This window comes from Capronia epimyces (genome assembly GCF_000585565.1).
Source record: "Capronia epimyces CBS 606.96 chromosome Unknown aczIQ-supercont1.1, whole genome shotgun sequence".
NCBI lineage: Eukaryota > Fungi > Ascomycota > Eurotiomycetes > Chaetothyriales > Herpotrichiellaceae > Capronia > Capronia epimyces.
Genome location: NW_006912904.1, coordinates 3,376,855 through 3,402,546, shown reverse-complemented (window position 1 = coordinate 3,402,546; position 25,692 = coordinate 3,376,855). Strand labels below are relative to the sequence as shown.

The 25,692-nt window shown below is 53.9% G+C and overlaps 8 protein-coding genes across 8 annotated transcripts; 4 read left to right on the top strand and 4 right to left on the bottom strand.

The window, feature by feature from the left end:
• Positions 1-1,006: 1,006 nt before the first annotated feature.
• Positions 1,007-1,937, top strand: A1O3_01242 (uncharacterized protein; the record flags this gene model as incomplete). The annotated part of the gene is made up of 4 exons (XM_007731390.1): positions 1,007-1,253; positions 1,303-1,466; positions 1,525-1,759; positions 1,810-1,937. The coding sequence occupies 4 exons, from the start codon at positions 1,007-1,009 to the stop codon at positions 1,935-1,937; spliced, it is 774 nt and encodes a 257-aa protein (XP_007729580.1).
• A 722-nt stretch (positions 1,938-2,659) lies between these two features.
• A1O3_01241 (uncharacterized protein) lies at positions 2,660-8,134 on the top strand (the record flags this gene model as incomplete). The annotated part of the gene is made up of 1 exon (XM_007731389.1): positions 2,660-8,134. The coding sequence occupies one exon, from the start codon at positions 2,660-2,662 to the stop codon at positions 8,132-8,134; it is 5,475 nt and encodes a 1,824-aa protein (XP_007729579.1).
• Positions 8,135-8,877: 743 nt separating this feature from the next.
• Positions 8,878-10,398, bottom strand: A1O3_01240 (uncharacterized protein; the record flags this gene model as incomplete). The annotated part of the gene is made up of 1 exon (XM_007731388.1): positions 8,878-10,398. The coding sequence occupies one exon, from the start codon at positions 10,396-10,398 to the stop codon at positions 8,878-8,880; it is 1,521 nt and encodes a 506-aa protein (XP_007729578.1).
• A 1,198-nt stretch (positions 10,399-11,596) lies between these two features.
• A1O3_01239 (uncharacterized protein) lies at positions 11,597-13,336 on the top strand (the record flags this gene model as incomplete). Its single annotated transcript, XM_007731387.1, has 6 exons — positions 11,597-11,755; positions 11,819-11,923; positions 11,996-12,214; positions 12,269-12,494; positions 12,558-12,974; positions 13,080-13,336. 6 exons carry the CDS (start codon positions 11,597-11,599, stop codon positions 13,334-13,336), a joined length of 1,383 nt encoding a protein of 460 aa, XP_007729577.1.
• A 758-nt stretch (positions 13,337-14,094) lies between these two features.
• Positions 14,095-15,260, bottom strand: A1O3_01238 (uncharacterized protein; the record flags this gene model as incomplete). The annotated part of the gene is made up of 3 exons (XM_007731386.1): positions 14,095-14,430; positions 14,489-15,122; positions 15,178-15,260. 3 exons carry the CDS (start codon positions 15,258-15,260, stop codon positions 14,095-14,097), a joined length of 1,053 nt encoding a protein of 350 aa, XP_007729576.1.
• Positions 15,261-16,521: 1,261 nt separating this feature from the next.
• Positions 16,522-17,190, top strand: A1O3_01237 (uncharacterized protein; the record flags this gene model as incomplete). Its single annotated transcript, XM_007731385.1, has 1 exon — positions 16,522-17,190. One exon carries the CDS (start codon positions 16,522-16,524, stop codon positions 17,188-17,190), a length of 669 nt encoding a protein of 222 aa, XP_007729575.1.
• A 2,597-nt stretch (positions 17,191-19,787) lies between these two features.
• On the bottom strand, positions 19,788-21,598 carry A1O3_01236 (carboxymethylenebutenolidase; the record flags this gene model as incomplete). Its single annotated transcript, XM_007731384.1, has 4 exons — positions 19,788-20,097; positions 20,278-20,447; positions 20,526-21,001; positions 21,196-21,598. The coding sequence occupies 4 exons, from the start codon at positions 21,596-21,598 to the stop codon at positions 19,788-19,790; spliced, it is 1,359 nt and encodes a 452-aa protein (XP_007729574.1).
• Positions 21,599-23,452: 1,854 nt separating this feature from the next.
• Positions 23,453-25,180, bottom strand: A1O3_01235 (uncharacterized protein; the record flags this gene model as incomplete). Its single annotated transcript, XM_007731383.1, has 1 exon — positions 23,453-25,180. One exon carries the CDS (start codon positions 25,178-25,180, stop codon positions 23,453-23,455), a length of 1,728 nt encoding a protein of 575 aa, XP_007729573.1.
• Positions 25,181-25,692: the final 512 nt, after the last annotated feature.

Here is a 25,692-nt window from a genome sequence, read left to right as displayed (position 1 = left end):
ACTTATAGCGATACAAGATAGATCTTGATTTTTTGGCAGCTGCAATTCTAGACAGGGCCTTCTGGCATGGGCTGCTTCCTGCAACGAATGGAGGAATGAGGCCGTGAAAAATTCGTCACTGCTTCTTCGGCCGTGATGTCGAGGATCTTTTGATGACGCGAAGCAAATGGCTATTCGTCGGTAGATGCTGGCTCGCCCCGCATCCTGGAGGTTTGTTGGTCTTTGGCCACCCCAGGAGGCGAGAAAGTCCACTTTTCCAGGAACATGCGGGAGAAGCAAACAGTGATTGACATGGCCGGCAAAAGGGGAATTTGGGATGGCGAGTGGTGACAGCGGGAGGATGGAAAGCAGGGAGTCAAAGAGAGGCTACCGATTGGATCCAACAGCGAAAGTTCTCGCTGTTTAGGAGTACAGCTTGCACAGTAGGGTAGAATCAGGGCGTGGGGTCGTCTGTTTGCGCCCACGCCAAAGGAATGGCAGATATTCGACTTGGGATGTTTTTTAGTATAGCGAGACCAGCTGTGCTTTCTCAGTACGTAAGATCTTGTTGAACAGCGCTGCTGACAGGAAAACGCTCGAAGATGAACTTCCTGTAGAGGGGGGCAAGGCGCAGGCGCAGGCGCAGGGCTTGGGGGCCTGAGGCTACGTAGGTGCAAGCTGCGAGCTCTCACAAAAGCGATATCAGCTCGCCGGAGTGGATTCACCATTCTGCTGCCCGAGTGCGTACGGTCCAGGTTCCAGCCAGTGGTCCAACTATTTCCAGTAATCTACACCCCAGGGCCTCCAATCTAGCCAGCGGCGCAGTCAGTTGTTCATTCGGCTTCAATTTCAGTCATTATCCTTCACGCGCTGTTTGTAAGGCTGCTCTTCCACTCGTGTCTTGTCACGAGAAAACATCACCACCCGTCCATCGACACGGTATCGTTCCCTGGAGAGCGCCGTGGAATCGTCCTTCAACGCGCCCTTGAACAGTCTCCTTCTCGAATCTGGAGCCCCGACTGCCATCATGTTTTCCAAAAGATCCTCATCTCCTCCCCCGGTGCCGCTGCCTGAAATAAAGGCCCTTCATCCCTATTTCCCAATCGAGACCGAAATCGTGAATTTCATTGCCAATGACATGGACCTGTTTCAGCTGCTGGCTACCTTTGGCGCCTGCTGCGTTGTGGTCCTCTCTGCCGGGTGGCTCATTGCTTCAAGAGTGTCGCCTCGATTGAAAACTGGGGACAAGCTGGCTGTACTATGGTTCTGCCTCAGTAAGGAAGAAAAGACAGACTCGTTCGAGAAGGGACTGACATTTGGAAGCTGGCGCCATTCACCTCTTTTTTGAAGGCTATTTTGCATACAATCATACTCGAATGGGGAGTGCACAAGACCTTTTCGGCCAACTGTGGAAAGAGTATGCACTATCAGACTCCCGCTACCTGACCTCCGATCCCTTCGTGCTCTGTATGGAAACGATAACAGCGGTATGAGATGAGCCCCCACATTCAGGCATTGGCACTGGAGATGTTGACAGAAATACAGCTCCTCTGGGGCCCTCTGTCCTTCCTGATGGTCTACTTGATCATCACTGCCCACCCTCTACGCTATCCTCTGCAGGCAGTCATTTCGCTTGGCCAGCTGTACGGAGACGTCCTCTACTATGCTACCTGCTTGTTCGACCACTATTTCAAAAGCCAGACGTACTGCCGGCCTGAGGCATACTATTTCTGGTTTTACTTTTTCTTCATGAATTTCATCTGGATTGTTATCCCTGGAGGTGAGTATCTACTACCGCCATCTTCGCAGCGACCCGACTAACACTGGCAGCACTCCTGACAAACAGCCTTACCACCACAGCCCGGGCATTCAAGGCACTGGATCGCATATCGCACTCCGTACAGGCAAATGGGTCTGTGGCCAAGCCAAAAGCAAATGGTCACATTAAGCGTGCTTGAAAAATGCACAGGCCGAGGCCAAGCAATGGGCAAGCTGATATGTAAAAGAACCTAGACTGTCGTGGTCATGGTAACACACGGACTCATCTCATTGAAGCGCACACTGTGATGGGGCTTGTAGTGCTTGCCTTGGCTGCGTAGAGAATGCAGCTGCTCCGGGAGTAACAAGCATGTTAACTGCTCTGTACAGGTCTAGAATACCTTGCACACATTGGACAATCACAGCCTCCATCGTGGCAATCGGCGACTGTTCATGGGCCTCCGAAGTCAGGACTCCGAACGAGTACGTAGTAGAACGATCTGCCAGCCAAGCCGCCGGTTCTCGAGCAAGCCAGATTTCTGGCCTTGACAGCTGAAGTGGCTGGTGGCTGGTTTTGGGTGGCGACGGTTGCCCGGTAAACGGGCTGCTCCACTACGTGCAGTGACCGACGCCGATGCATTTGACGCAGGCTGCATGTTGCATGTCGCCTTGCATGAACCTGCGACATAGTCCCTTGTATTCCAATTGATTATTAGCTGCCACTGGCTATGCTCATTGGAGCCCAAGATAGTAGACGATTCACACTCTCGGGACAGATCGTCGGCCATTCTATGCCAAATCATACCACCATGCGCCTGCACTCGATCTCGACGCCGCTGAATTACCGACCCAACTCCCCATTCGAGACGCCCATCTCAAGCACGCCCGTGCCTTGAACAGACCGCGAGACAATAATCCACCAATGCGAGCAGAATCGTCACCGAATCTTGCTCGCAGACCGCCCAAAAGCCAGCAGATCGAGCCGTCGTCTCCCTTGAGAGATCACAATGTAACACCCAATCGTCCTTCCGGGCTGTACGACTCCGGCTCCGTGCAAGATCGCATTCGGCAATGGCAGGCACAGGGTGCGGCCAATGCGCCGGCTCCGGATGCAGTGAGCATCAGATCGATCCCCTTCTCGGACTGTCCATCCACTGTCTCGAGACCAAAGTCGGAGTATGGAGATGAGAACGCAATTCGGAGAGAGGGTCGGACAAGGAACAAGCCACCACCACCAGCAGTAGCAGCCGCAGCAGCAGAAGAAGAAGACCAGCAACACAATAGGACGGTCAGAAGTCTCAGTGCGCCCAGAAAGCGCATCATCAGTGACAGCCGTTGGAAAGTGAAGAGAGAAGCCAAGGATCGCGAGACTGCAAGATCCGCTCCTAAAATCCGCCCGCTGTCGACCCAGTATGACCTCTCTTATACATCGAATCAAGAGAAGCGCCGGGAGCGACGAAGATCACATCGCCAACAAAATCCTGATTCTGATCAAGCCTCGGAACAGAAGCCAGTATGCGATGACGGGATCAGGGTGACAGCTCTCCCGCCTAACCAAGAAGCGTGGATGGGGGAGGATGGGCGCCTGGCCGATGTTGAAAGCCTGGTCGATGACAATCTCGCCCGCCAGTTGACCGCCGAGTCAACAGATAAGGGTATAATGGACAGATACTCCGAGACATCCATCCGCCCAGAAGAAGGTGACGGCCTCAACCGAAGAAGGAGTAAATATGTCGAAATGCTTGGGAGGGCCCCCACCGGGCCCTTGGACAAGGACGAATCTAGGTCGAGGAAGATCGGGCTGTTTGGTAAAACAATGGATATGTTCGTGAAGCCAGATTCAGCCCCTTCCATGGACAAAAGGCTACCAAGCATCGAGGCGTGGCTTGATGAGCAACCGGATCCATTCGTGGATGGAGCTACACTGGGTGAAGTTCCCCAAGTCGACGTCCCGCGTCCACTGAGGAAACGAACTGAGCGCAGAAGATCAGCAGAGAAGTCGTATATAGTAGACCCTAACAAGATCTGGGATACTATACAACCGCAGCAAGACTCAGGAGAACACGATGCACCAACTCCCGGTGGAGCTCAAGCATGTGAAGGGACATACCTTGCAGGCAGCCACCATGGCTCTCCGTCCACGGCCCGGGACCTTGGGAGAGATGACTGGCAGGATACAGAAGGGTCGCCGTCGTCGTTACGCAGGCGAGGGGCACGACATCGTCGCCAGAGAGATTCTCCTCGTAAGAAGTCGTCAGTGCATCTTGAAATGCCAGATGAAAGCCAAATTCGGAGCGAGGAATATGCGGCTCCGAGAAGAGACCTGAATCCAACATGGGCGCCTCCGCGGCCGTGCTCACCCACTGGCACATATCCTCTGCCAGCCGTTGCCTCCGTGGAGACATTGACCGAGAGCCAAGTTGTACCAGCTCCTCAGGACTCGATCGCGGGGGGTAACTGCGGCCTCAAGCGCAAGCTCACAACACACGAAGATCTGATGTCAGTCCTTTCTCAACCAAGAACAGGGAGGAGTCGTCGTTCTGTACGGAATAAGAGGAGCACACAAGAAACAAGACACTCACCGACCGTGCAAGAAATAGTGCGCGCATTCATGGCAGACGAGGAGCGGTATGTGCGAGAACTAAGAACTCTGGTTGATGGTGTAATACCGGTCTTGTTACAATGTGTCCTCTCCAAGACGGATTCGGCTGCAGCGGCAGGACTGTTCACATCTTCAAATTCGAGCACTGATCAGATGAGCTTCACCCAGCCTATCATCGAGATGGGCATTGCGCTTGAGCGGCTGAAGACTTTGCACAGCCGCGTCCCCGGCCAGGACGTCGACGGAATCCTTGGCTGGGCGCAGAACGCGCAAAGAGCGTACAAAGACTACATTCAAGCATGGAGGCTCGGTTTTGAGGACATTGTCATCAACCTCGCACCGTTAGACAGTTCAAAATCCAGCCCGACAGAACAAGGCATGGCTCGAGATGAGTCTGGCGACGTGGTCGACACCGAGGGAAAGAAGGTGGATGTTGCATACCTATTGAAAAGACCGCTGGTGAGGTTGAAAGGCCTGAGTAAAACCTTCAGCCGCCTCAGAGATGAATGTGGCAAGCCTCTGGCGGCGCGTGCGGCTGACATATATGACGACCTGACGGCGATGGCTAAGCGGCGTCATCACGAGGAACAGACACGCTTGGAAGATGAAGCCGCAGCAAATATTGATGCCATGAGAGTCCGCGATATACGAACAATGGCAGCCATCACTGGCGTTGTCGTCAACAAGTCTCGTCGGGTCAAAGCCAGGGACTTTTTCAACCTAACGTTGTATCATTCTACCGGACAAAGAATGGATTGCGGCGTGGAGATGATCTTCCGCGACAATGCCCGCGGTGATCCTGCTGGAGGTGATGTGCTCATCTGTGAGGTCGACGACACTGGGAAGTGGCTGCTCTTTGCACCGGTCGAGTTGGCTTCGATATCGGCAAGACGCGGTGAGAAGGAATTCGACCTCGTGGTCATGATACGTGGTAGGGCCGGCCTGGGTCAAGAGTGGCATGAACTACTTGCCTTGAAAACCGACGACACACAAGCTGTGACTGAGTGGATGGATATGCTTGGTTCGAACCCGCTGCCCCCAAGACTCAATCGAACATCCAGCTTTGTCAAAAATCCGCCCGCCTCGACCAAGAAGCCATCGAAGGATGCCGACTCCTCAAAACAAGAGATCCAGAGTGCGACCTTAGGTCCTACTGACACTCCAGAAGCCTTGGATGTACCACTTGGTGAGCCATCCGTCATCGGAAGTCGCACCCATCTGAGCCAGCGCTCTGAACACACGAGGCCTCTGTTAGATAAACCATTGCCACGGCTCAATCTGGGCGGCGGGCTAGCCACGAAGCCTATGCCTCAATTCCACACTTCGTCGGCGGCGGACACCAGGCACACACCATCCTTTGTGTCCTCGGATACTTCTACCATCTCCGACCGCTCAGTGAAAGCAACCCTCACAGCCCTGTCATCGCCGTCGAACTCTGCATTGTCCAAACTCGAGCCGCCGGGGAAGCAGTCGAGGAACGCGACGGTCCCGCCGACCCCTTCCCAAGCGGTATCTCCAAAAACTCCACCGAAAGAGAAGCCTATAGCTACACGTCAAGATGCCAGACCGTCGCCGAACCTGAGAAGGACAGACCAGGATTCGCATAACTGGATGACCTCTCCTACGTCCAGATACACTCAACCTTCGAAAGTCGACATTGCTGAACCATCCTCAACCAGACCACAAGCTCCTCAGCCATCTACAAGAGGTGAATCCACTTCTTCAGACTATGCCGCCCCAGTCGCAACTCCTTCACGGCCAAGTTATCAGCGGGCATTGTCCTCGACACCATCAAAGGAGCTTCCTACAGTTTCGAAAATCCGTCCTCAACAGCAGCCACCGAGTCCATCCGCTCCTGCACCCAGCTCCAGGAACTCGGAGACACCCAAAAGCGTGCAAGTGCAGGATGCGGAGGTACAAGCCAAACAGTCAAGGCAGCACACGAAGAGTTCATCAACAGGTCAGATCTTCACCGAAAGTCTTCCATCGCCGCCACCTCACACCCTACGTCAAGGGCGCCCGGCGAAGTCTGTCTCGGCCAGTCCCCAGACTGGCTCTCCTCTCGTCGCTCCTTCTGTAGAGAAGACGGCGAAGAGGAGGACTTCATCGCCGTTGAAGCACGAGTACGCCCCGTCGACAACTTCAGACAGCTCCTCTGAATATGATTCAGACTGTGCCAGCGACTTGTCCTCTGACACCTCCGATGCGTTGATGTCCGAGTCCGGCGACAAGCCAACACCGCTGGTGGCCATAACGGCGGGTGGGCGACGGCCGTCAAAGCCGGCGGGGCCTCCGACATCAATACCGTCGACCGGGGCACGGACCTTGGCCCCTTCAGATTCAGCCTCGCAGGGGCCCTACCGGAGGGTGCCCTCGTCTCAAACGGTGCCGGGGCATAAGAAGGTCAAAATGATTGCGATGATATGCTCCTGGTCCGACAAAGGAAAGTGGGAGCAAATTCACCCCGACGAGTGCTCGATTGTCATCTCCCCGGGCCTGATCGAAGCGTTCGAGATGTCGGCTGCCCACTCAGATCCGCACGCAGTCTCTGGTGCCGGCAAGTCCGATGGACCTGACTCGCGAACTTCTTCACTCGCCATTCACCCGCTGGTAGCTTTCGAGTTGACGCCTATTGTTGCTCTTCGAAGAGGCACAGCAATAGACATCTCGATAAGATCTCCCCCAACGCCCAACTCCAGGATCAAGACAACCAGCATTGTGATGTTTCGCTCAAGGAACCCGGAGGAGTGCGAGGCATTGTATGGGATGATCAACTGGGCGCGATGCAACAACCCGACCTACATTCAACTTCAGAATGCACGCCCGCGGCGCCAGCCATCAGTGACTTTCAATGTCGGCCAGGATAGCCACAGCCGTTCACGGTCGAGCTCATGGTTCAGCTTCGGCAGTCGACAGAAATCCAGCTACCGCGCCTCTTCGGCCCCAACACCCGCATCCGTCGACATGTCGGTCGAAAGTTCTGGGACCATGAGCAGTGCATTTTCTGCTTTGAGAAGATTCGGTGTCAGCTCCGCCTTCAATCTGAACCGGTCTTCGGTGATCCGCAAAAACGGAAATGGCGGCACCGGCGCGTCGTTGTACTCGTCGAGTAGTGGTACCGGCACCGGGTCCGGCTCGAGCACACCAGCTCCTAGTCAACTTGGCTTTGTCCCAGGAAAGGACGGACCTAATGTTCCATCCACCAGTGCAGCAGCGGCCAATGGAGGAGGCATGGTCAACAACATGAAGATCCGGCTTTACGTCAGAAAGGGGCAACATTGGGAAAACCTGGGTGCCGCACGTTTAAGTGTGTTGCCAGCATCGACCCCTGCTGCTCCTGCTGCTACGGAGAGTCGACCAACGGCACCCGGCCGACCAGGAGATTCTGTCGAACCATCGCCCCCCGCGACGCCAGCACATAGCCGAACACCGTCTAATATCACACCTGTCATCGGTCAGCCAGGCCAAAGTCGTGGCCCGCGTCTTGCGAGCGCTAATCACACTCCGCACCGCGTGCACGGCAATGGTCTTGAGAAAAGACTCCTCCTGACCCGGAACAAGGACCCGGAAGCAGTGCTTTTGGACGCTGTCCTGGGCGAGAGCTGCTTCGAACGAATCATGCAGACCGGCATCGCTGTCAAAGTCTGGACCGAGGATGAGGAGATTGGCCACACGGGCGGAGTCACTATGGGCAAAGAGACGGTGTATATGATGCAGTTCCCCGGGACCAAGGAGGCTACCTGGGTGTTTGGGCTGTGCGGCACGAATCGGTATGCTGGTGCCAGCATGGAATGAATGAATGAACGAACGAATGAATAAAGGCGATGGGACCAATGACAACGCTAAAGCAGAGCCAAAATGGCGTCTGGATTGAGCACTAGTATGCAGGGAAGGGAGTCGTTCATACTGCGTGCCTGTGACACCTTGAAAGACTCGGCACTCTGCTGTGGTGGTGCACTGGATGGCTGCTTGGTTGTGTACATTTTCCATTGGATGAAAGGCCCAGTCCCAACGACAGGGGGCTTTGATTGAACAGAAGGAGCCGATCAACGATCTCCGCTGCCAGTGTGTGATAGATATTACAGTTTCTTTTCTTGCGCAAGCGATTACCGGCCGAGTGAATGCAGAAAAACGGAGAGCTTATTCAACCTTTAAAGATTGTATTCCGTTCTATTGATCCCACACGCTTATCTAATTTCGACTCCCTTGTCAAGAGACAACTAACCTTGGAGTACGGTGTGTGAAAGAGCATTGGTGATAAGGCATAGTACGACAGTCCGCAGTCGCAATTCTCTCCATAGCCTACTTGACTCATGGCCAACCCGGCTTTCACTTGCCTACCAGCGGTCTCCGGCTTCCATCTGACCACCGGTGCCAGCTGTAGCCTGACATTCTCCAGCCTGACATTCTCCAGCCTGACATTCTCCAGCCTGACATTCTCCAGCCTGACATTCTCCAGCCTGACATTCTCCAGCCTCGATTCTTCAATTCTGCAATTCTGCAATTCCCCTATTCCGGACATCAATATCGTCAAAGATTCAAGGAATTAACTCCACATTCTCGATATTCAATTTCACGACATACTCCTCGACGATGTCTTGGGCCCTCTGCGACCAGTGGTGGGCCGGGTTCCCCTTTCCGGTCGTGGTGATGAGTTTGGAATTGGGAATCTGGCGGTGCAAGCTCTGTGCCCAAGACAGGGGAGCCGAGGGGTTGTATGCGGAGGCGAGGATCAGAGTCGGATGCCGGACGAGGCGGACGCGGCTGTCGTCGACCGGCCGCGGCGGGTTCCGGGCGGGATAGGGCCAGTTCATGCACATGCTGATGGCCCTCATGACCGATGCGCTGCCGAGGGTACGCGGGGCGGCTTCGTGCGCGAGTTCCTGCAGAGCGCGGTGCTGCTCGAAGGTCTTGACATCGGTGCCCCAGTCGGCGCAGTGCGTGGCGGTATTGGCGAAGTGCCTGTCCGAGCCGACCGCAATCGGGGTCGACAGGTTCACGGGGAAGCCGTCAAGGGCCGCAGCTAGGTCTTGCGCCAGCGCTTGGTAGGCTTCGTCGGTCGGGTCGTCCAGCCGCCTCACCATGTTCTCGATGATGTGGTGCCCGCTGACCTTGGTGCGACAGTTGCCTGCTTGCGGAAAATCCCCGCGGTGCTCAGGGAGGCATAGGGGTTCGTGCTTCGGCCTGCGATTGAGGGCAGCGACCAGACCCTCCAAGAGGTTTAACGGCCCGCGCTTCTGCCAGGGGCACTGGGGGTGCCTGGTGCACCACTTCGTAAAGCGGAGGATGGCATCTTCGTTGGCCAGGCTGACCGTGCGCAGCAGTTCGCTCTGGTTCAGCGAGTGGTCGATGGGCGAGTCGAGCACCATGGCCCGCACCTTCTCCGGGAACAGCTCGGCGTACCGGGTGGCGATGTTCGTCGCGTGCCCTTGTGCAAACATGTTCATCATGCTGTCGCCGTTCGACTCGCCCTCCGCGATGCGCACCGCTTCCCAGTCTAGGGCGGCCGTGGTGGCGTCGGTTACACCGATGCCGAGGCCGCTGCGTTCGTAGCAGCTGTCTGCCCACTTCAGGCTCCAGCTGTTCAGCGTATCGAAGCCCGCTTGGTCCGTGGGGAAGAAAGACCCGATCTCGTTCCAGAGCGCCGCGTCGCAATTAACGGGATTGGATCCTCCAATGCCCCGACGGTCGAGGCAGACGATGTTGAAGTTATAGCGTAGTCTCGGGCTGAAGCGGTAGTAGAATGTCGAACCGTCAGTGCATTGCAGGCTCCCTGGCCTATCAACGTTTCCCGAGTCGAAGAACAGTGTTCCTAGCGGAATCGTTTTGACGGATCTCAGTCGACTCATGTGAAGATGGATTGTATGTCCGTAAGGGTCGTCCCAGTCTATTGGCACTTCCAACGTCCCGCAATCCAGACCATCAGTCTGATCTAGGCATTTGTTCCATGTTACCGAGGTCGGCGTAATCCGCTGCGCTGGTAGAACACTCAACGTCAAGGCCACCGCAAAGTAGGAGCTCAGTGTTAGGGCGAGAATGCAGCGACGTAGGTGGTACATGATGCTAAATCCAAAGTGGTGGTGAAGCTGGACAGTGCGGTGTGGATGGACAGCGACTGCGATGAGAGACAAAGGCCCTGCCACTTGCTCTTGGGTGAATACGGCCACCTTTATTAGTACTTGCCTGCAAAGTCTGTCCTGCTGGGCTCAAGGCGTCGTCCGCTAGGCAAGGCGCACAGCTAGGGGAACGGTGGGCGTACCGTCGGATGAGTCTTTTCAGCTATTGTAGGGTCAAAGCCGCGTTTTCCTGAACCTACCACAGTTTCATCAATCTTGCTCGTTCTCGACAACGATGTCTCTCGCAAGCCAAGATACCATAATTCTTATGTCTCTGGTTCTGCTCTGGGTTTTTTAAAATTAGGGTTTCTCGGGCCGTCTGGGGCGTACTGTACTCGAATGCGTGACTGGAGGTCCACCCACCACGGAAGCGTAAACTGTACAGGGCGCTGAAGGGCCATCTCTTTGCAGTGGCGCCTATACAAGGTCTTTTTCTCGGGTGGCATTTGATGTTGGGTGGCCCTACGCCCTAGACGCGTTGGTGCGCTCATGACTTGCACCGACAAAGCTAGCAGGGAGCTTCAAAAGCAGATGCCATGCCATCTCGAGTAGGTAATCATCGATAGACATAGTACGGGAAGGTTGAATAGCTGGAGTTGGAGCTCAAAATGCATCGGACAGACCGGATTACCGTCGGCTAAGGCTTTGGCTCTCGGAGCAGTGACTTCCGACCGTCTCACAGGCTGGAAAGATGACTATTGCGTGGTAGACAGGCTGGCTAACGACAGGGAAACGAAGGAGCTGGCGTGAGCGTATGTGTATGTGAGCAGACTGAGTACAAAGTACAGAATACTCCGTACATACATACCTTCTCCTAGTACCTTGATCTAGGTACTCGTAGTAGTAGCAAGGTGGGCAGGCCAGGCCAATGTCGCAGCTGGAATAACAATATACCGGGTACGCAGGCACCGATTTCTTATCTCCGGCGCATCTCGCGTGATACAAGATGACCAGTACTACTACCACTACGGAGTACACTTCACTCACCTCCCTCGCCCTCGCCCTCTCCCTCTCCCTCCTCGATATTTGTCTACCTCTCTAGCAATAGGTGTTGCCTTCTCCTTCTCAGGGTCCATTTCTAGCCCAACCCCGCGCCATCGAGCACACCATTCACCTTCAGCAGCCCACGGGCAACTCCGCCATGGCCGAACTCTTGGATCAGCCTCCGGAAGTCCTCCACCACATTCTTCTCAACGTCGAGCCTACGGACCTTGCCTCGCTGTCCAAGACATGTCGATACTTACACAGGGTCATTCAGGCCGACGAGTTGCTATGGAAAGAAATCTACCTTTCTCGACTTGTAAGACGCTAGGGGCCGACTCGTGATATCGTGATATCCACCACTCACTTCTATGTACTACAGGATCCTCCTGCCGATGCCGAAGATGCTCCTCTATCATGGCGAGAAAGGATGGCTAAAGTTGTGAACATGCAAAAGATACTCCTATCGGAAGACGCTGAAATCAAAGTACTCCCCTCCCCTGCCCCTACCCACCGTGGTACTGGATGTCGATGCTGACTAGCCGTCTACCACCCCAAGGCTAAAGGCCTCGAAGAAGTGCTGACCAAGTCTGTGGAGCTTGCGTATCAAGCCGCCGCTTCAAACTCCAAGACCACCGACTTTCTAGCCGACCTGTTCCAGAAGTCCAACAATGCGAATGACTTCCTGTGCAAATCAAGTCTGTTCTCGCTAGCCCGGCCGGAGTCATGGACCGTCGCACCAACTGAGGCCCTCTGTCAACTGTCCGCGCACCTGCACGTACTCAGTGGCATGAATCTTGAACCATCGCCCCCACCGCCAGAGGAAGAAGAGCCCTGTCTTTACATGACGTTGGCAACAATTGCTGCCAGTATCCCCCCCCATCCTGTCCGGCATGTGCACCCGTATGCGCGAGCGCGAGTATACGATCTACGCCGCTACACGGCGGCTAATATGTGGGGTCCATTCTTGGACGACGGCAGCCAGCGCGTGGATTGGGAGAAAGTCCTAGCCATCATGATCCTTCTGGCCTACAACCATCACATATACACTGAGCGGCGTGGGCTTGGAATCCCCATACCCGTTGCGATCACGTCCGAATCCTCAGCAACTGCTGCTGCAGGTTCTAGTAGCGGATCTAGTTCAATCCTTCGACCGTGGGAGAATGCGTTCTCCGGCATCGCACCCAACAGTTTCGTGTCGTGCCCTCTGTCCGGGACACCGACGCCCACACTCCGGCCGGACCTCGACGCCATAGACCCGTACGGTGTGACGGGGACTTGGATGCGGATCGTGTGCTTTTTGGACTACAACGACCTGTTCTCATTCAACTTTGAAGGCGGCCGCGTGCCACCCGACCGAGATCGTGATCCGATCACTACCCGGGAGGCATTCAGACTGATCAGGCTGCAGTTGAGGGTGAATGCGATCGAGGAACCCGGCGAGGAGGATGGAAAGAATCTCCCCGTCGTCCATTTCGAAGGAACGAGCCGCTCGACGTTCATGGCTTGGGATCCTAACGCGAATTCGAGAATCAAAGGTAATTGGCCCACTTCGTTTACCTATCTTGCGAGTGTCTCCTCTGACTCGTCGACTCCTGTATCTGCCCTCTCTCGCTCATGCTCGCGGCTGACATGCTCGACAGGAACGGTTCGGCAAACACCCGGCGGCGCAATCCGCTGGACGACATTCAGCGTCTTCCACGGCGAAGAGCGATGGCGGAGCGAAGGCGTGCAGGTCGGAGGTCTCCGCTCCGCTCGAGGTATTTTCGGCAACTGGTTCGACAAGGATTACGACGCCCACGGCCCGGCGGGCCCGACGGCGTTTTGGAAGATCAGCGACGAAATGGTAGAAGAGAAGCGCCCAGCTACTCAGCTTGTACAGATCTTCATGGATGATTGATTGGTTCGATGAATGGGACGAACGCACGAAGGGACGAATGCCAACCGTAATGTCTTGCTGCTTGCTGTGGGCGCAAGAGTTTGGGAGCGGGAATTCGACATGGCGCTACACTGGTCGTTGGATCAATGAGAAGGAGTTTGTTTGTTGCTTGTCGAGCGTCACTTGTCCAGTCAGTGCACCGAACCTTCCATCACCAAATCATCATTTCGGGTCCTTGGAATTTGAGGCGGTTGTGACAACTGTGGCAGAATACAGCTTGTGTGATGACTCGAGTCGTGACATCGTATCACTGTTGAATTCATAATCCGAGCTTAGAGCTACATCTACTAGGGAGATTCATGATATCAACCATATAAACCGTTTGCCGTCCAAGACAGATTGTCCAGCCCTACCAACAACGGCGCAGGAAAGGAAACACGCCGAAGGGGTCCACGGTACAGAGTATATGAGCTGGCACTCCGGTGATTGGTTGAAATTCACATTGTAGCAACCTGCCACCCTGTAGACTAGAGCAATGGGCCAGTCTGGCATGTTATATGTGTAGTTCATGATCAGATCCATCCAATGCCACATCTGTCCTTCGTGGTTCGTTGTTCGTCGCAGACGTCCTCGGACCAGCCCAGTTCATACCAAAAAATCCTCCGCCCAAAGCCTAGAACTCCTCATAATGGGCATCAATCCTGCTTGGAGCAGGTGTACAGTACAACACAAACGCCGGCTGACCACCATCCAAGTCAAGGGAATTTCCAGACCAGTGTTCAATCAATCTCAATCCTGCTCGCTGAAGGCCTTACTGCCGGTAACTTCCCATTGACACCAGGTTCCATCTCGGTGGCGTACGGGGCATAAGCGCTTCCCATGGGCTTTTCGTCGTCGTCAATGCTTGTCGGTTTGTTCACGTAGGGTTTCAGACCGCGGTTGTAGTTATTGGCGCATAGGCATGCGCCAATAATGGTCAGGACTATAAGAACGAGGGTCAAGACGGCGAAAGTGGTGAGTTCTTTCCTAGCAGGGAGGTAGGCATCTCGATGGGATGGCGAGTACATGCGGACCAATTTGAAAATGAAGTAAGCGAGGCCACCAAAGTAGAGGATCTTGAAACGACACGTTAGCACATAACTCCTACTACTTCGATGTGGGTACAAGACTCACGATAACTCCAATGGTACCCCAGAGACTTTCTTTGCGGACGAACCAACCGGCGGCAAGAAGAATGAGGATAGTGACCGGGATAGCGGCAATGGTCAAGGCAAATTCGATTTGGCGCTGCGTGACAATGACCACGAATTGAACTGTGAATCCGAGGAAAAAGAAAAAGTCGAACTTCAACAACGCGATATAGACCTGGTACTGAAGATAGCGACGCTTCATCCTCAGATCAGCCGAGATGCGTTTGTAGATCGTCCAGGCAAATTCGTCGTATAATTTCCAGGCGCAGACTGACATGAATACAGTTCCCAAGGCCAAGATACATGGAATGGCGATCAAGAATGGTTGGGTGTCTCGCCAGATTTCCCGACGGATAAAGTCATCTTCTGCCAACTGGAAAACCGCATCCTTGATCTGTTCCATTTGCACAGAGCCATAGATGAGAAGTCCGACGTTGTACATGATCAGGCCAATGACTTGAATGGTATTTTTCATTCGGAGGGCGTCCCAGACCAGAACAAGTTGGTAAACGAATCCGAAAATGTACAGCGTCAAAAAGGTGGGGATTGTACGCGAAGCAGTCGTGTTTGTCGCGCCGACTCCTCTAAGATGGATCTGGAAGTGGGCGAAGACGTAACTGGTAACAATGTCAGAGCAGGAAGCAGGAAGAACAAACGCAGTTGGTTGCTTACCTCTCGAATGCGAGGATTATACCGGCCTGGACAAGGGCGACTAAGGTGAATGTCCAGGTCCATTTTGAATTTGGTCTATACATGATCGATCGTGATCTTCGTTTCTCGAAGTCGTTCACGACATGTCCTTCACGCTGGTGAAAGCCCCCGGGTAGGGGTTGATAGGTCTCGGCTTGACCTCCAAGGAGGGAGGTCCGGGCCTCGTGGGAACGAATTTTGACGACTGAGGGCGCGAATGTTTTGAGATTCTGGAGGTTCGACAAAGAACACCACAACTAGATGGCTGTGGCGCGGCTCAACGACGTCTAGACGTCGACAATATGGGGTTGAAGAAAGTTCGTTACACAGTGGAGGCTCGAGAGAACATTCGAAGATGGCAGAGAACGCGGAGAAGGAAGGACCGAGTGATGAGCTTGTGCTGTAGTTCAATTTCCTGCGGCTGAAACGCCAGGAGAGGGGATGACAGAAGAGGATTGGCGGCTGAGACGTTTGAAGTAGCGTGCCTAAGCGAAGGGAAAAGTCCAGGGACTCGAAGTGTCCGTTGAGGTGACTGCGGCCGGGTGGGCGTCTAGAGATGTATTTTGTGGCTAGCAGGAGCGTGAGGAACGAACGAATGTGTAATAGAGCAGACTTGAGGACTGAGAGGACGTCGTGTGTAGAAAGACGGATTCTGGAAGCAGTACAAGGCAGTGAAGCAGTCTCACTTCATGGGTTTGGCAGACTGCGGCTTTTTGGGTTGAGACGAGGAATTGGGCGGAAGCTGACCCGGATATGGATCCCAGACGCGCCGCCAGCAGGGTACAGGGGGTAGCGCTGGGCGTCGAGCAGCCGCAGCCACAGGGTCCCTTTGGCGGGCCTAACCTAAGCCTGCTCCTCCTTTCTGCGCCCCACGGCTCCAGCCAGTGAGCATGGCTTGATGCCTCCGAGTCTACAGTCTGCGTGTGAGCCGTGCAGCCACCAGGCAGTACATACAATGTATCGAAGTTGTCTGAGCACAGAAGGGCTCCTGAAGCTAGGCTCGTCAATGTGCCTAGGTAGGTGATTGTCATGCGATGCTCACAAAGCTGTAATTCTTTCAAAGCTGCGCCTCAGCCCCTGTACACAGTACACATCCGTAGACCACTCCGTAGACCACTCCGTCCTGCAGTGTTGTCCTCAAGCAGAACGGAGTTGTGTGCACTGTGCATCCCCCCTGCGCCTCTATTTTCGGCCCACCTACGGCCTAAGCCCTAGTCGGGCTTGCTACCCCAGCCACACTCTGTAAAGGTGCATCCTCCAAACACGCATGTTCTGCCTTTTCTGTATCGAGTCCACCTTCGTTCTGAATTTGCCGTATGGCAAGTCATGTCCATCACCAAGACGTTCCTCAAGAATCTGAACGCCCGAGTGACGATTACCCCTTCACCTGTCACCCTCTCCGAGTCCACCGCGGTCCTGAAGCGACTTCAATCCTTCGGTCCTGTAACCTCCTTCACAAAAGTCGTTCCTAAGAATGGCAGCACCGTCAATGCGGATAACACCGATGAAACAGAAGTAGACGTCGTCTTCTCATCTCCAGAGACCGTCCAGAAAGCCTGCGACGCAAGTCCTTTCACTGTGATGGTGAGCCAGGATGTCCCAGATCCTCACGTTGCCGATCCTTATAATGTACGAAATCTTCAGTCAAGACGGCAGCCCAAGCCAAATTCTATGAGCTGTCGAGTCCGACTCCAAGAGCTGGATGATTCTTTGTTTTCTGGACAAAATATCCTCTCTAGCGGGTTCTCACCAAGCAACCGGACGAGGCTATACCAAAGCCTACTCGACGTCAAACCTCCTCCTAATATTATGGACGGGTTGGGTGTGTTGGAGACAGACAGACCAGACATACTACCGACCGCTCACCTCACAGAAGCACCTCCCAACTTAACGACAATGTATAGATCTCCACCCTCGAGCCATCGATCAGGAGGAGAGGATCGCAATTGGACTCGTTCTGCGGTCGAATATGATGAAAGAAGTAAAGACAAATAGCGACTGCGTGGATCTGGACATTCCAGCAAGCCCTTGAGACATTCGGGTAGAAGGATCATTCTAGGTCCATATGCCTCGACTCACGGCTAAGGTGACGCTCGCCCGCGGCATGACTGCAAGGATTTCGGTTAGAGGGCGGCACAATTCCAAGCATTCCTCCAGCACGTCTAAACTTAGACAGATGCCATTTTTTCTAACGTTCAGCACCCTGACAAAGCGCCCATGATTCTGCGGACGAATGTCCGCTCTAGCAAAGCGACCGGCAAGGTTCTCATACGGCGGTAACCGAACTCGACATTGAGCGTCGGGTCCATGCTCTCTGCCCTGGGGCGCCCTGGGGCGCCCTGGGGCCGTCCGCCGATGAAATGAAACCATCTTGACCACTGCCCGTTCCAGCATATCACGCATACCTTCAATTCAGCTTCAGATGCTGGCGAGTCTCAGGAAAGTAACACTGATACTAAGGCTTTGGAGCTATTGAAAGGCTGGCATTCAATGATCCTCGCTCCAATCCCTATACAGTCGACAGACCACGTCCCCATCTTCATCAAACGCCCTGCAATGGACAGGTACCTTCTCGCGGTGCAGGGTGTGAGTACCCTAATTATCCATTAGGCGAAACCAAATCTTGTCCCTATTCACCCGGCATCCCGAGGGCCATTGGAGAGCTCGCACGAAGATGATTGAAGTATCGCCGAAGGTACTATGGGCCGAACCCGATAGTCTGAGGCAGAGATGACCGAGCAAGCAGTTGCACCACTATGGGCACTGAGCTGACGCAGACTGGATCTTGCACTGGCGGTTTCCGCAAACACATTGCAGATGTCGGCCACGCTCCCGCTTGCCTGTATCGTTACCCCTAGGGGGCGGTCTCTTCCAATGCATCATGCATTCAATTGTTCGGTTACACGGACACAATCTCTTCAATGGGCCTAGGGTGCCTGGGGCGCCGACTCTTTAACTCTATCTTCGCAATCAAACTTATACGTCTCCCTATCAGGGATATCACGACAATAAGACACTCAAAAAGACCAGACTCGCTATACAGCAATCACTAATTATAGTATTAGTGATGCCAGCCGAAATTACAAAATTTATCCACCCAGCCTGGTGACCTTCATACCTCCAAGTTTTGATTCTCACATGTGCATGAGACCCGCCTCATACTCATGGTCATGCAGCTTTGAATTCTCCTGAGGCGGTGACCAGCGCCAGTGCGCTTTGCAGGAAGAGAAAGTGTAGTGCACATTTTCTCTGATGCTGCCTTGCGTCTGGTGGGAGGTGGTCAGGTTGCCTGTTCGCTCTGTGCCCGGCTCAGACGTACACAACATTTGAACCAAATCGAGCCACCTAGGCCCTATTGAGAAAGGGCATCCTTGCTCCCTATACCTGGAGCTGGTCCTTTTCGGTCAATTTATAACGTCTCGACAGTAGAGCTAGCTACAGAGGAGAATACTAGAGGAAGAGAGGATCAGAGTAGTGCACATTTTCTCTGATCCTGGGTCCTGGGTCCTGGTGTGTCTTGTCACGAGGTTTGTGTCTCTACGGAGTACTATCAGGGGAATTCCGACATTGCCTCCCTCGTTACGTGCTCACTGGCTGTCACTGGTCACTGGTCACTGGTCACTGGTTCGGTGGCCGCGAAGCAGGTCTTTCGACTGTCTCTCCGTACTCCTGCTTGGTATCGCAGCACGAGTTGGGAGTGGTGGAGGGAGGCAGTTTCGAATACTGAGGCTTGGAAGCGTTGGACGGCCTGGGAAGGCATAAGACGGTTAACACGCGATCCACGTCGGATATGCGATATTCTCGTCCGCGTACTCGGGCAAGGGATGACGATAACAATCGACAACATAACTGACAAGAGGCGGAGTGCGAGCGCGACTCCTAGTCCAAGGCCCGGCAATACACTTAGCATGCAGGATTAGAAAAGTAACACAAGTAGAACCCAGCAAGAATCCGCAGCCCCGAAAGGTTACGGAAAGCTTCGACAAGCTGCAGAAACTAATGGATACTTCAGAGATCATCAAAAGAGAAGGAGAAGAACACGTGATGGTAGGAAGGATGATCTCAGAAGTATCCGCAAGGGTACACAAAACCACGGTAACAGGACGAAACGAAGAAAGAAGGAGTAAGGAATAATATTAAAAAAAACATAAGTAGAAAAAGAAGAAAAAAAATCCAAAATCCAAAATCCAAAATCAGAGTAATCTCTCTCTTAAACGACCTTCTTACGGGGAGGGGGAGGGGGATGGGGAGGTGCGCACGCTTACGAACAATAACGAGGCTCCGAAGCGCTCAGGTAAAGGCAATCTTGAGAGACGATAGGGATCGAGAAAAGAGGCAGAGTACGGATACAGGATGCCTAGAGAAACTGGGTACTCCATGCTGTATTATACAAGATCCCGAAGGGCTTTTAAGGCTAACTTCTCACACAGAGACACACACAGAGACACACACAGAGACACACACAGAGACACACACAGACACACACACACACAGACACACACACACACACACACACACACACAGAGAGAGAGAGAGAGAGAGAGAGAGAGAGAGAGAAAGTGTGTGTGTGTGTGTGAGAGAGAGAGAGATTCTCAGACCTCTCTAATGCGATACTTGAACAGTTCATTGGACGGCACCGAATTCCGATCAGCCATCTTCAAGGCAGTTTCGACACCAGCCACCGGCACCCTATATTGGACCTGCTTGCCGGGCGTGGCAGCGGTGGACCCCGGCGGCAGCGGATAAGGGAAGGGGAGGTATTCCGGCATGAGGCCCAGTTGCACCAGCACAGTTCCCTGGTCCCATGCGATATGTTCGTGATACAAGCGGTCTCCTCGGATGTTGACGACTGCTGTGAAAGGGACCTCGGCCTTTCGGTGCGTAGGCGGAACTCCGGGAAGTCTGGGTCGAGAGAATTCCAGGTTTGGGTCAGCTGAGATCACAGTCTGCTTCTAGATCTAGATCTAGGTCGACGAAGTTTCTGCAAAAGGAAAGGAAACGGGGGGGGGAGCTCGCAAACAAGGAAAACACACCAAACCAAACCAAACCAAGCAGGAACCAGAAACAAGAACAAGCACTCACAGCCAATCTAGCATCTTGTCATGGGTGAACTTGAAAAGGAACTCGTCGACCACGCGGTCGATGCCGAGCGTGCGGCTGAGGAGCTCGGTTTCCGTGTCGGCTGAGTTGTTGAAGATGAAATTGTGGCGGTAAAAGTCGGTCAAAGGTTCGCGGCCGATGCCTCCGTTCATCTGGGGAAACAAAACGATTTCTCTCAATACGGGACACTAACAGAACGGGAACGCCAACAGAACATGGAAAAGACTTACCGTGGGGATGTGGTTGACGTAAGGCTCCTGAACCATGGTGCTCATGGTATGTTCGACCGAGCGATCGGCAAACTCGTAGTAAGTGTGCTCGTCCCAAATGGCTTCGAGGTCGAAATACGGCCCTCCCATCAAAGGCTTGAGGAAGCTCAGGGTTCGAGTGTGCGAGAGCGCCTCGGTGCCGTAGTCGAAAGATGGCTGGAAAGGAATGGCGAACTCGTGCGTTTTGGCCTTTGGATGGTAATAGGAGGAGGAGGAGGGCAGCAGCGACGCCCGCTTCGTCTGAACGGCAACCGACTCGCCAGGGTCAGCGCCAGAGCCGGAGCGAAAGCTACCAGCCAGGTGTCGTAGAACTGGAGCTGCGGTGGTGGCGGCGAGGCTCGCCTCATCGGCAGCGGTGGCGTAGATGACGGCAGCCACGATTTCCGACTTGTCCGACAAGGCCGGGGCCACGAGATTCCACAGCTTGGGATGGTATACTGAAGCCAGCAAAGAGATATGGAGTGGTTAACATGACTTCGCTTCCAATTCCAAGGCTGACCTGGCCTTGAACGAGAGGGGAGAGGAGAGGGGAGGGGAACAAATCTCGAGGGTTGCTGTGGCTCTAGCTGTACAAGCCATTTCAAAGGAAAAGGGAATGGGAAGGGAAAGGGAAAGCGGGAAAAGCACGAACCGACCAGTCCAATTTTGAGTTTGCCTTGACCATGGTCGTCGCATTCTTCGCAGCGTGACAGGGCTTCGATGGCGGTGGTCAGCAGCGTCGATATGTTTGAGGCAGAAGCAGAGTCAGAGCCAGAGCCAGCAGCCAGAGCCGCCCGCTCCTGGATGCCCACCACCGCGTAGCCCTCTTCGGCCCATTTGACCAGAAGAGACGGCACGCCTTTCTTGATGGCCAGGGCCAGGGCCAGCTTGCCGTCTGTGTCTGTGTCTATGTCTCTGTCGTCGGGAGTCAAGAGGATCAGTCCTGGTCCATGGCCCCGGCGAGAGAGCGGCGGCAACAACGAAACCCCAGGCTTCAACTGCTGCAAGCGAGGCGTCGGCAGCGGTGGAGGAGGCTTCGTGATGTCGTTGTACATTGTCCTTGCCTATTCTTTCGGTCGTGGGCGGTGCGTACAGGACTGTATACAACAAAGGCAACACTTGCTAGGATTTGCCGCCTGGGAAGAAACAAAACTTGAAAAGATACGACGACGACAACGACGACCACTGCCACTGCCACTGCCACTCACTCGTTTCCATGGTGTGAATGCGTAGATATACAATCAGTCAGTCGTCGTAGATGCCCCCTACATTAAATTCGCATTTGCAGCACTGTCTTGAAAAGTGTGTCCTGTATGCGCGGAACATATCCGAGTGCCGCTCGGTCCTCACTGAGGGCTTATGTAGGGGCTTCAGGCTACAATAAGCCTTAGGCCTTCTGAGCCCTGAGCCCCGGCCGGAGCATCCGCAAACTGCCGGACCCTAATGGTGCATACATACATTAGATACCACGTAGATAGTGGCACGGCATGGCGGATGGCAGACAGCAAACAGCGGGGCGGCGGATCAGGTCCGAGGACGGATATACTAGTCGAGTTGAAGAGCGCGTTGGAGAAGACAGAAAGGAACGTGGTCGTAAAGCCGGCGACGCGACGGGAAATATGGGCTTAGCCTCAGGGTGGGGTGCCAGAATCCATCAAATGGTGGTTTATTCGAATACTGCCAGGTAACTATGAAATGTACTCTATAGCCCTCTAGAGTAGATGTTTGGTTTGATGTTTGATGTTTGATGTTTGATTGTTCATCATACATATTGTATCTAGACTCTAGAGATGGTAGTAATCCGGTTAATAGGAAGCCCGGCTGGCTTCAAATTTTGAACCTGCCATCTATTTTTTATTTTGATACTCACCCTAAGGCGCACGTACCACAGCATACGACGGAGTACGGTATGCGGATACATGCCAGCGATCGCAAAAGCGGCTACGTACCAGACATAAGGCGTGGAAGAATGAATAGATGACACAGACTTATGTAGACCGTCTCGCAAGGCTAGCAGTTATTCAGATATAGATAGATTAGATAGATAGATAGATAGATAGATATCGTGAACAAAGGGTATCATACGCTTTCACTTCTCGTCAGACCTGATTAATGCATTCATTTCATTCATTTCCAGCCTATCCACCACATTCACACAGGAAAAGGATCATTATAAACTGAAGAGCCATGTCATCCGCCAGACCAAGGCCATGGATGGAAAAAATGGGAGGAGCCATCAATCCCCAATTGCTGTGGCAACCCTAACAGTCCCACACCTTTGCTGGGGGTTGTAATGTTTCGAACTTGTCAAATCATGGTTATGGTTGACCATGTCCAACGGTAGACAGGAAGAGAGAAGAGGAGGATATTGAGTTGTCTTAGACGTCAAGTGATTGATTAGGTTGGTGGCTCGCCCAGGGTAGTGATCTCGTTGTCTGCCGGAGCGAGTCGGCGTAACGTTCAGAGAGCGAGGAGCATCAGCCCTGCCAGTGGAATCGGTGGCCTTCTGGCCATGCGGGAGTTGGAGTGGCTTCTCCGTGGCCAGTAGTATTCCTGTAGTAGGCAGGGCAAACAGTAAGCCTTCCACATAGTGCCAATTATGAATTATGAATTATGACTTTGGACGTTGGACTGCGTGGCTAGTTCGTTCATCTTCTTCATGCTTTGCTTGCTTCAAATCTCGGTCGTTGCTTCATTCATCTCTTCCTGCACGTGGAAGGATGCAACCACTAACATGCTGCCTCTCCGCTCTGTCACTCTCTCGTCTCCGTCTCGTCTTCACTCGACTGCACCTCTCTCCCAGACTCGAGACGCCGGATCTCAGGGTCCATCTCACTCCTCGCCTTTACACGAAAGATGGTAAGACATGGATTGAAAAGAAAAGAAGCGAGAGACAAGGATCGAATCTTTTAGGCAGAAAGTCGAAGACTCACGTTTTGAGTTGTAGGTCCGCCCGGCCTGTCCATAGCGCTGTACGTGCTGAAACCAGAACTGACGTGGTACTCGGGTGGTGCGCTGGTATCGACATCTAACAATAGGGCGGGCGCACTGTCCGACCGCGCCGCTGTGTAGGCATGCTCTGGCACGAGACTCATATGCCTTGTCCCCGCCAAGGCGTGGCTCGAATTCGTTTCTTCGTAAACCGGGCTTTCGATCCCGAGGTCGTGGTGTTGCAGCTGGCCTTCTTCGTAGAGTCTAAATTGTTGTTCGATTTCGGCAACGATGGCCGCGTCTGGTTCATGCATTCGAGCCGGTGGTGCGCCTCCCTCGGCCGAGATCTGAATTGGAGTCTTGAGAGTGACATGACTGCTGGCAACGTTCGCCCCGGGAGTGCGGAAGGAAACATCCAAGTCGAGGGAGTAAACCCGGGAAACGATACAGGAATGAAATGTCGGCACAAATACTCGGGGTCGATTGGTGCTGGAGGCGTGGGGCAGAGCAATCGGGGTAAGCACACTTGCAGTGTAGAAGGGCATCCCGGCTTGGTAGGAACATGATGGCTCGGGGATCGAAGCGGTGGAAGATGTAGAATACGCTGAAGGGCGGCGGGAAAGATCCGAAGACGAGAAGCTCATCTCCCGTTCAGCCGGGTCGTGACGGAGCCACGAAACGGTGGACACACGGCGCGATGCCAAGGGGACAGTTTCGGCATAGACTCCATGCAGCGTCGACCAGTTGTCGTGTTTTCCGGCCTCGGGAAGTTGACTGTAAGCTGCGGCGCCAAAGAAGGTGTAGACCTTCAACTTGGTCCCCACCGAGTCGAGTTGTGGTGGTTCATCTTGGGGGGTTTGAGGATCAAAGCGCAGGTTGATGGTGGTCATAGTCGAGATGGGTTCGGTTGATCGCTTTTGTGGATGCGGGATCCGTAGGCTCCTGGGCTGACTCGTCTCTGCTGTTAGACGGCCGATCTTGCCAATCTTGAACAGTCCTTTCTTCACGCTCTTCTCTTTCCGCATGACGTGGTGGGAAAGCTGTGTGTCTTCGATGATCAGAGGCGGTGCTTCGTCTCGCGCTGGCACCAGTCTCACGCGCTCTGACTTGTCAGCCAACTCGAGTAGTCGACCCACGGCATTCCATCTCGTGATTCTGGCTCGAACGCAGTAGATGATCCTGGCCATGTCGGGCGCCATATCATCCATCAGCGTGCGACCTTCCCCGGAGACGCTGGGGTCTCCCAGGCTCGGAGGTAGTTGTAGGTGTTCTTTTCTGCATTCTTCATCCTTGACCCTGTGAGTGCAGACAAAGGGGAGTAACCGGTAGGGAACGACGAAGGTGAATGGAATCGTGTAGGTCACGTTCGCTCGAAAGACGCCGTCCGGTGGAAGGAACCCTTCATTGATTGGCTGCTGGACTTTCAAAAAGGTTTGCCTTCCTGTCGTACGGCCTGTGGTAGGGGCTGTGGTGGCTATCCGCTCGACGTAGGTGGAGCTCTGGCCCTCGAAAGTGATATTGAAGTCGTCGAAGCATGTCTCTTTTTCAAACTTGACTTCCACGCGACCCTGGATCTTGTCATGGGTGGAGTATGAGTGGACAAGTTCCGCCTCGCCGTCTAGCACAATATCGATTTCAGTCTTCTTCCGCAGTCCAATGGCGGTCGCCAGGGCTGACCCCCGCCGCCCGGTTCCAGTGCCCGGCATTGGTCGCGCAGAATAAGATGGCGCTGTATGTGTGGAGGTATTGAAGGAAGGCATTTCGCCAGATATCAATTGGCGGGATGGCTGCATTATGGAAGAGGAGGGAGGGGGAGGGGGAAGGGTGGGAGGCCGGCGACAAGATGCGGCGAAAAAGGTGGCCCTTGACTCGGGGTCGGTACCTGTCCTTGTGACAAGCGAGGAAGCGAGGGAGAGGAGGGGTTTAGAGGTGCCAGTGATTCAGATTCAAGTTGTGGTTTATCTGGTGCGAAAGGCTGCCAGTGATTGGAGCACAGCGACAACAGGTCCTACTAGCAGTACTGATAACGAGACAACATACCGGACAGGGGGAGGGCGCACTCCGGACTCAGCGTGGTGCTTAGCCTTATATACGACACGACGGGCAGATCGAGTCATAAGTCATAGAAAACCTCGACATTGGGAATTGGTAATTGCATCCAATGGGCCATGAAGATGCCACAGAAGTTAGAACACCAGCGGTCCGAGTGCCGACACCA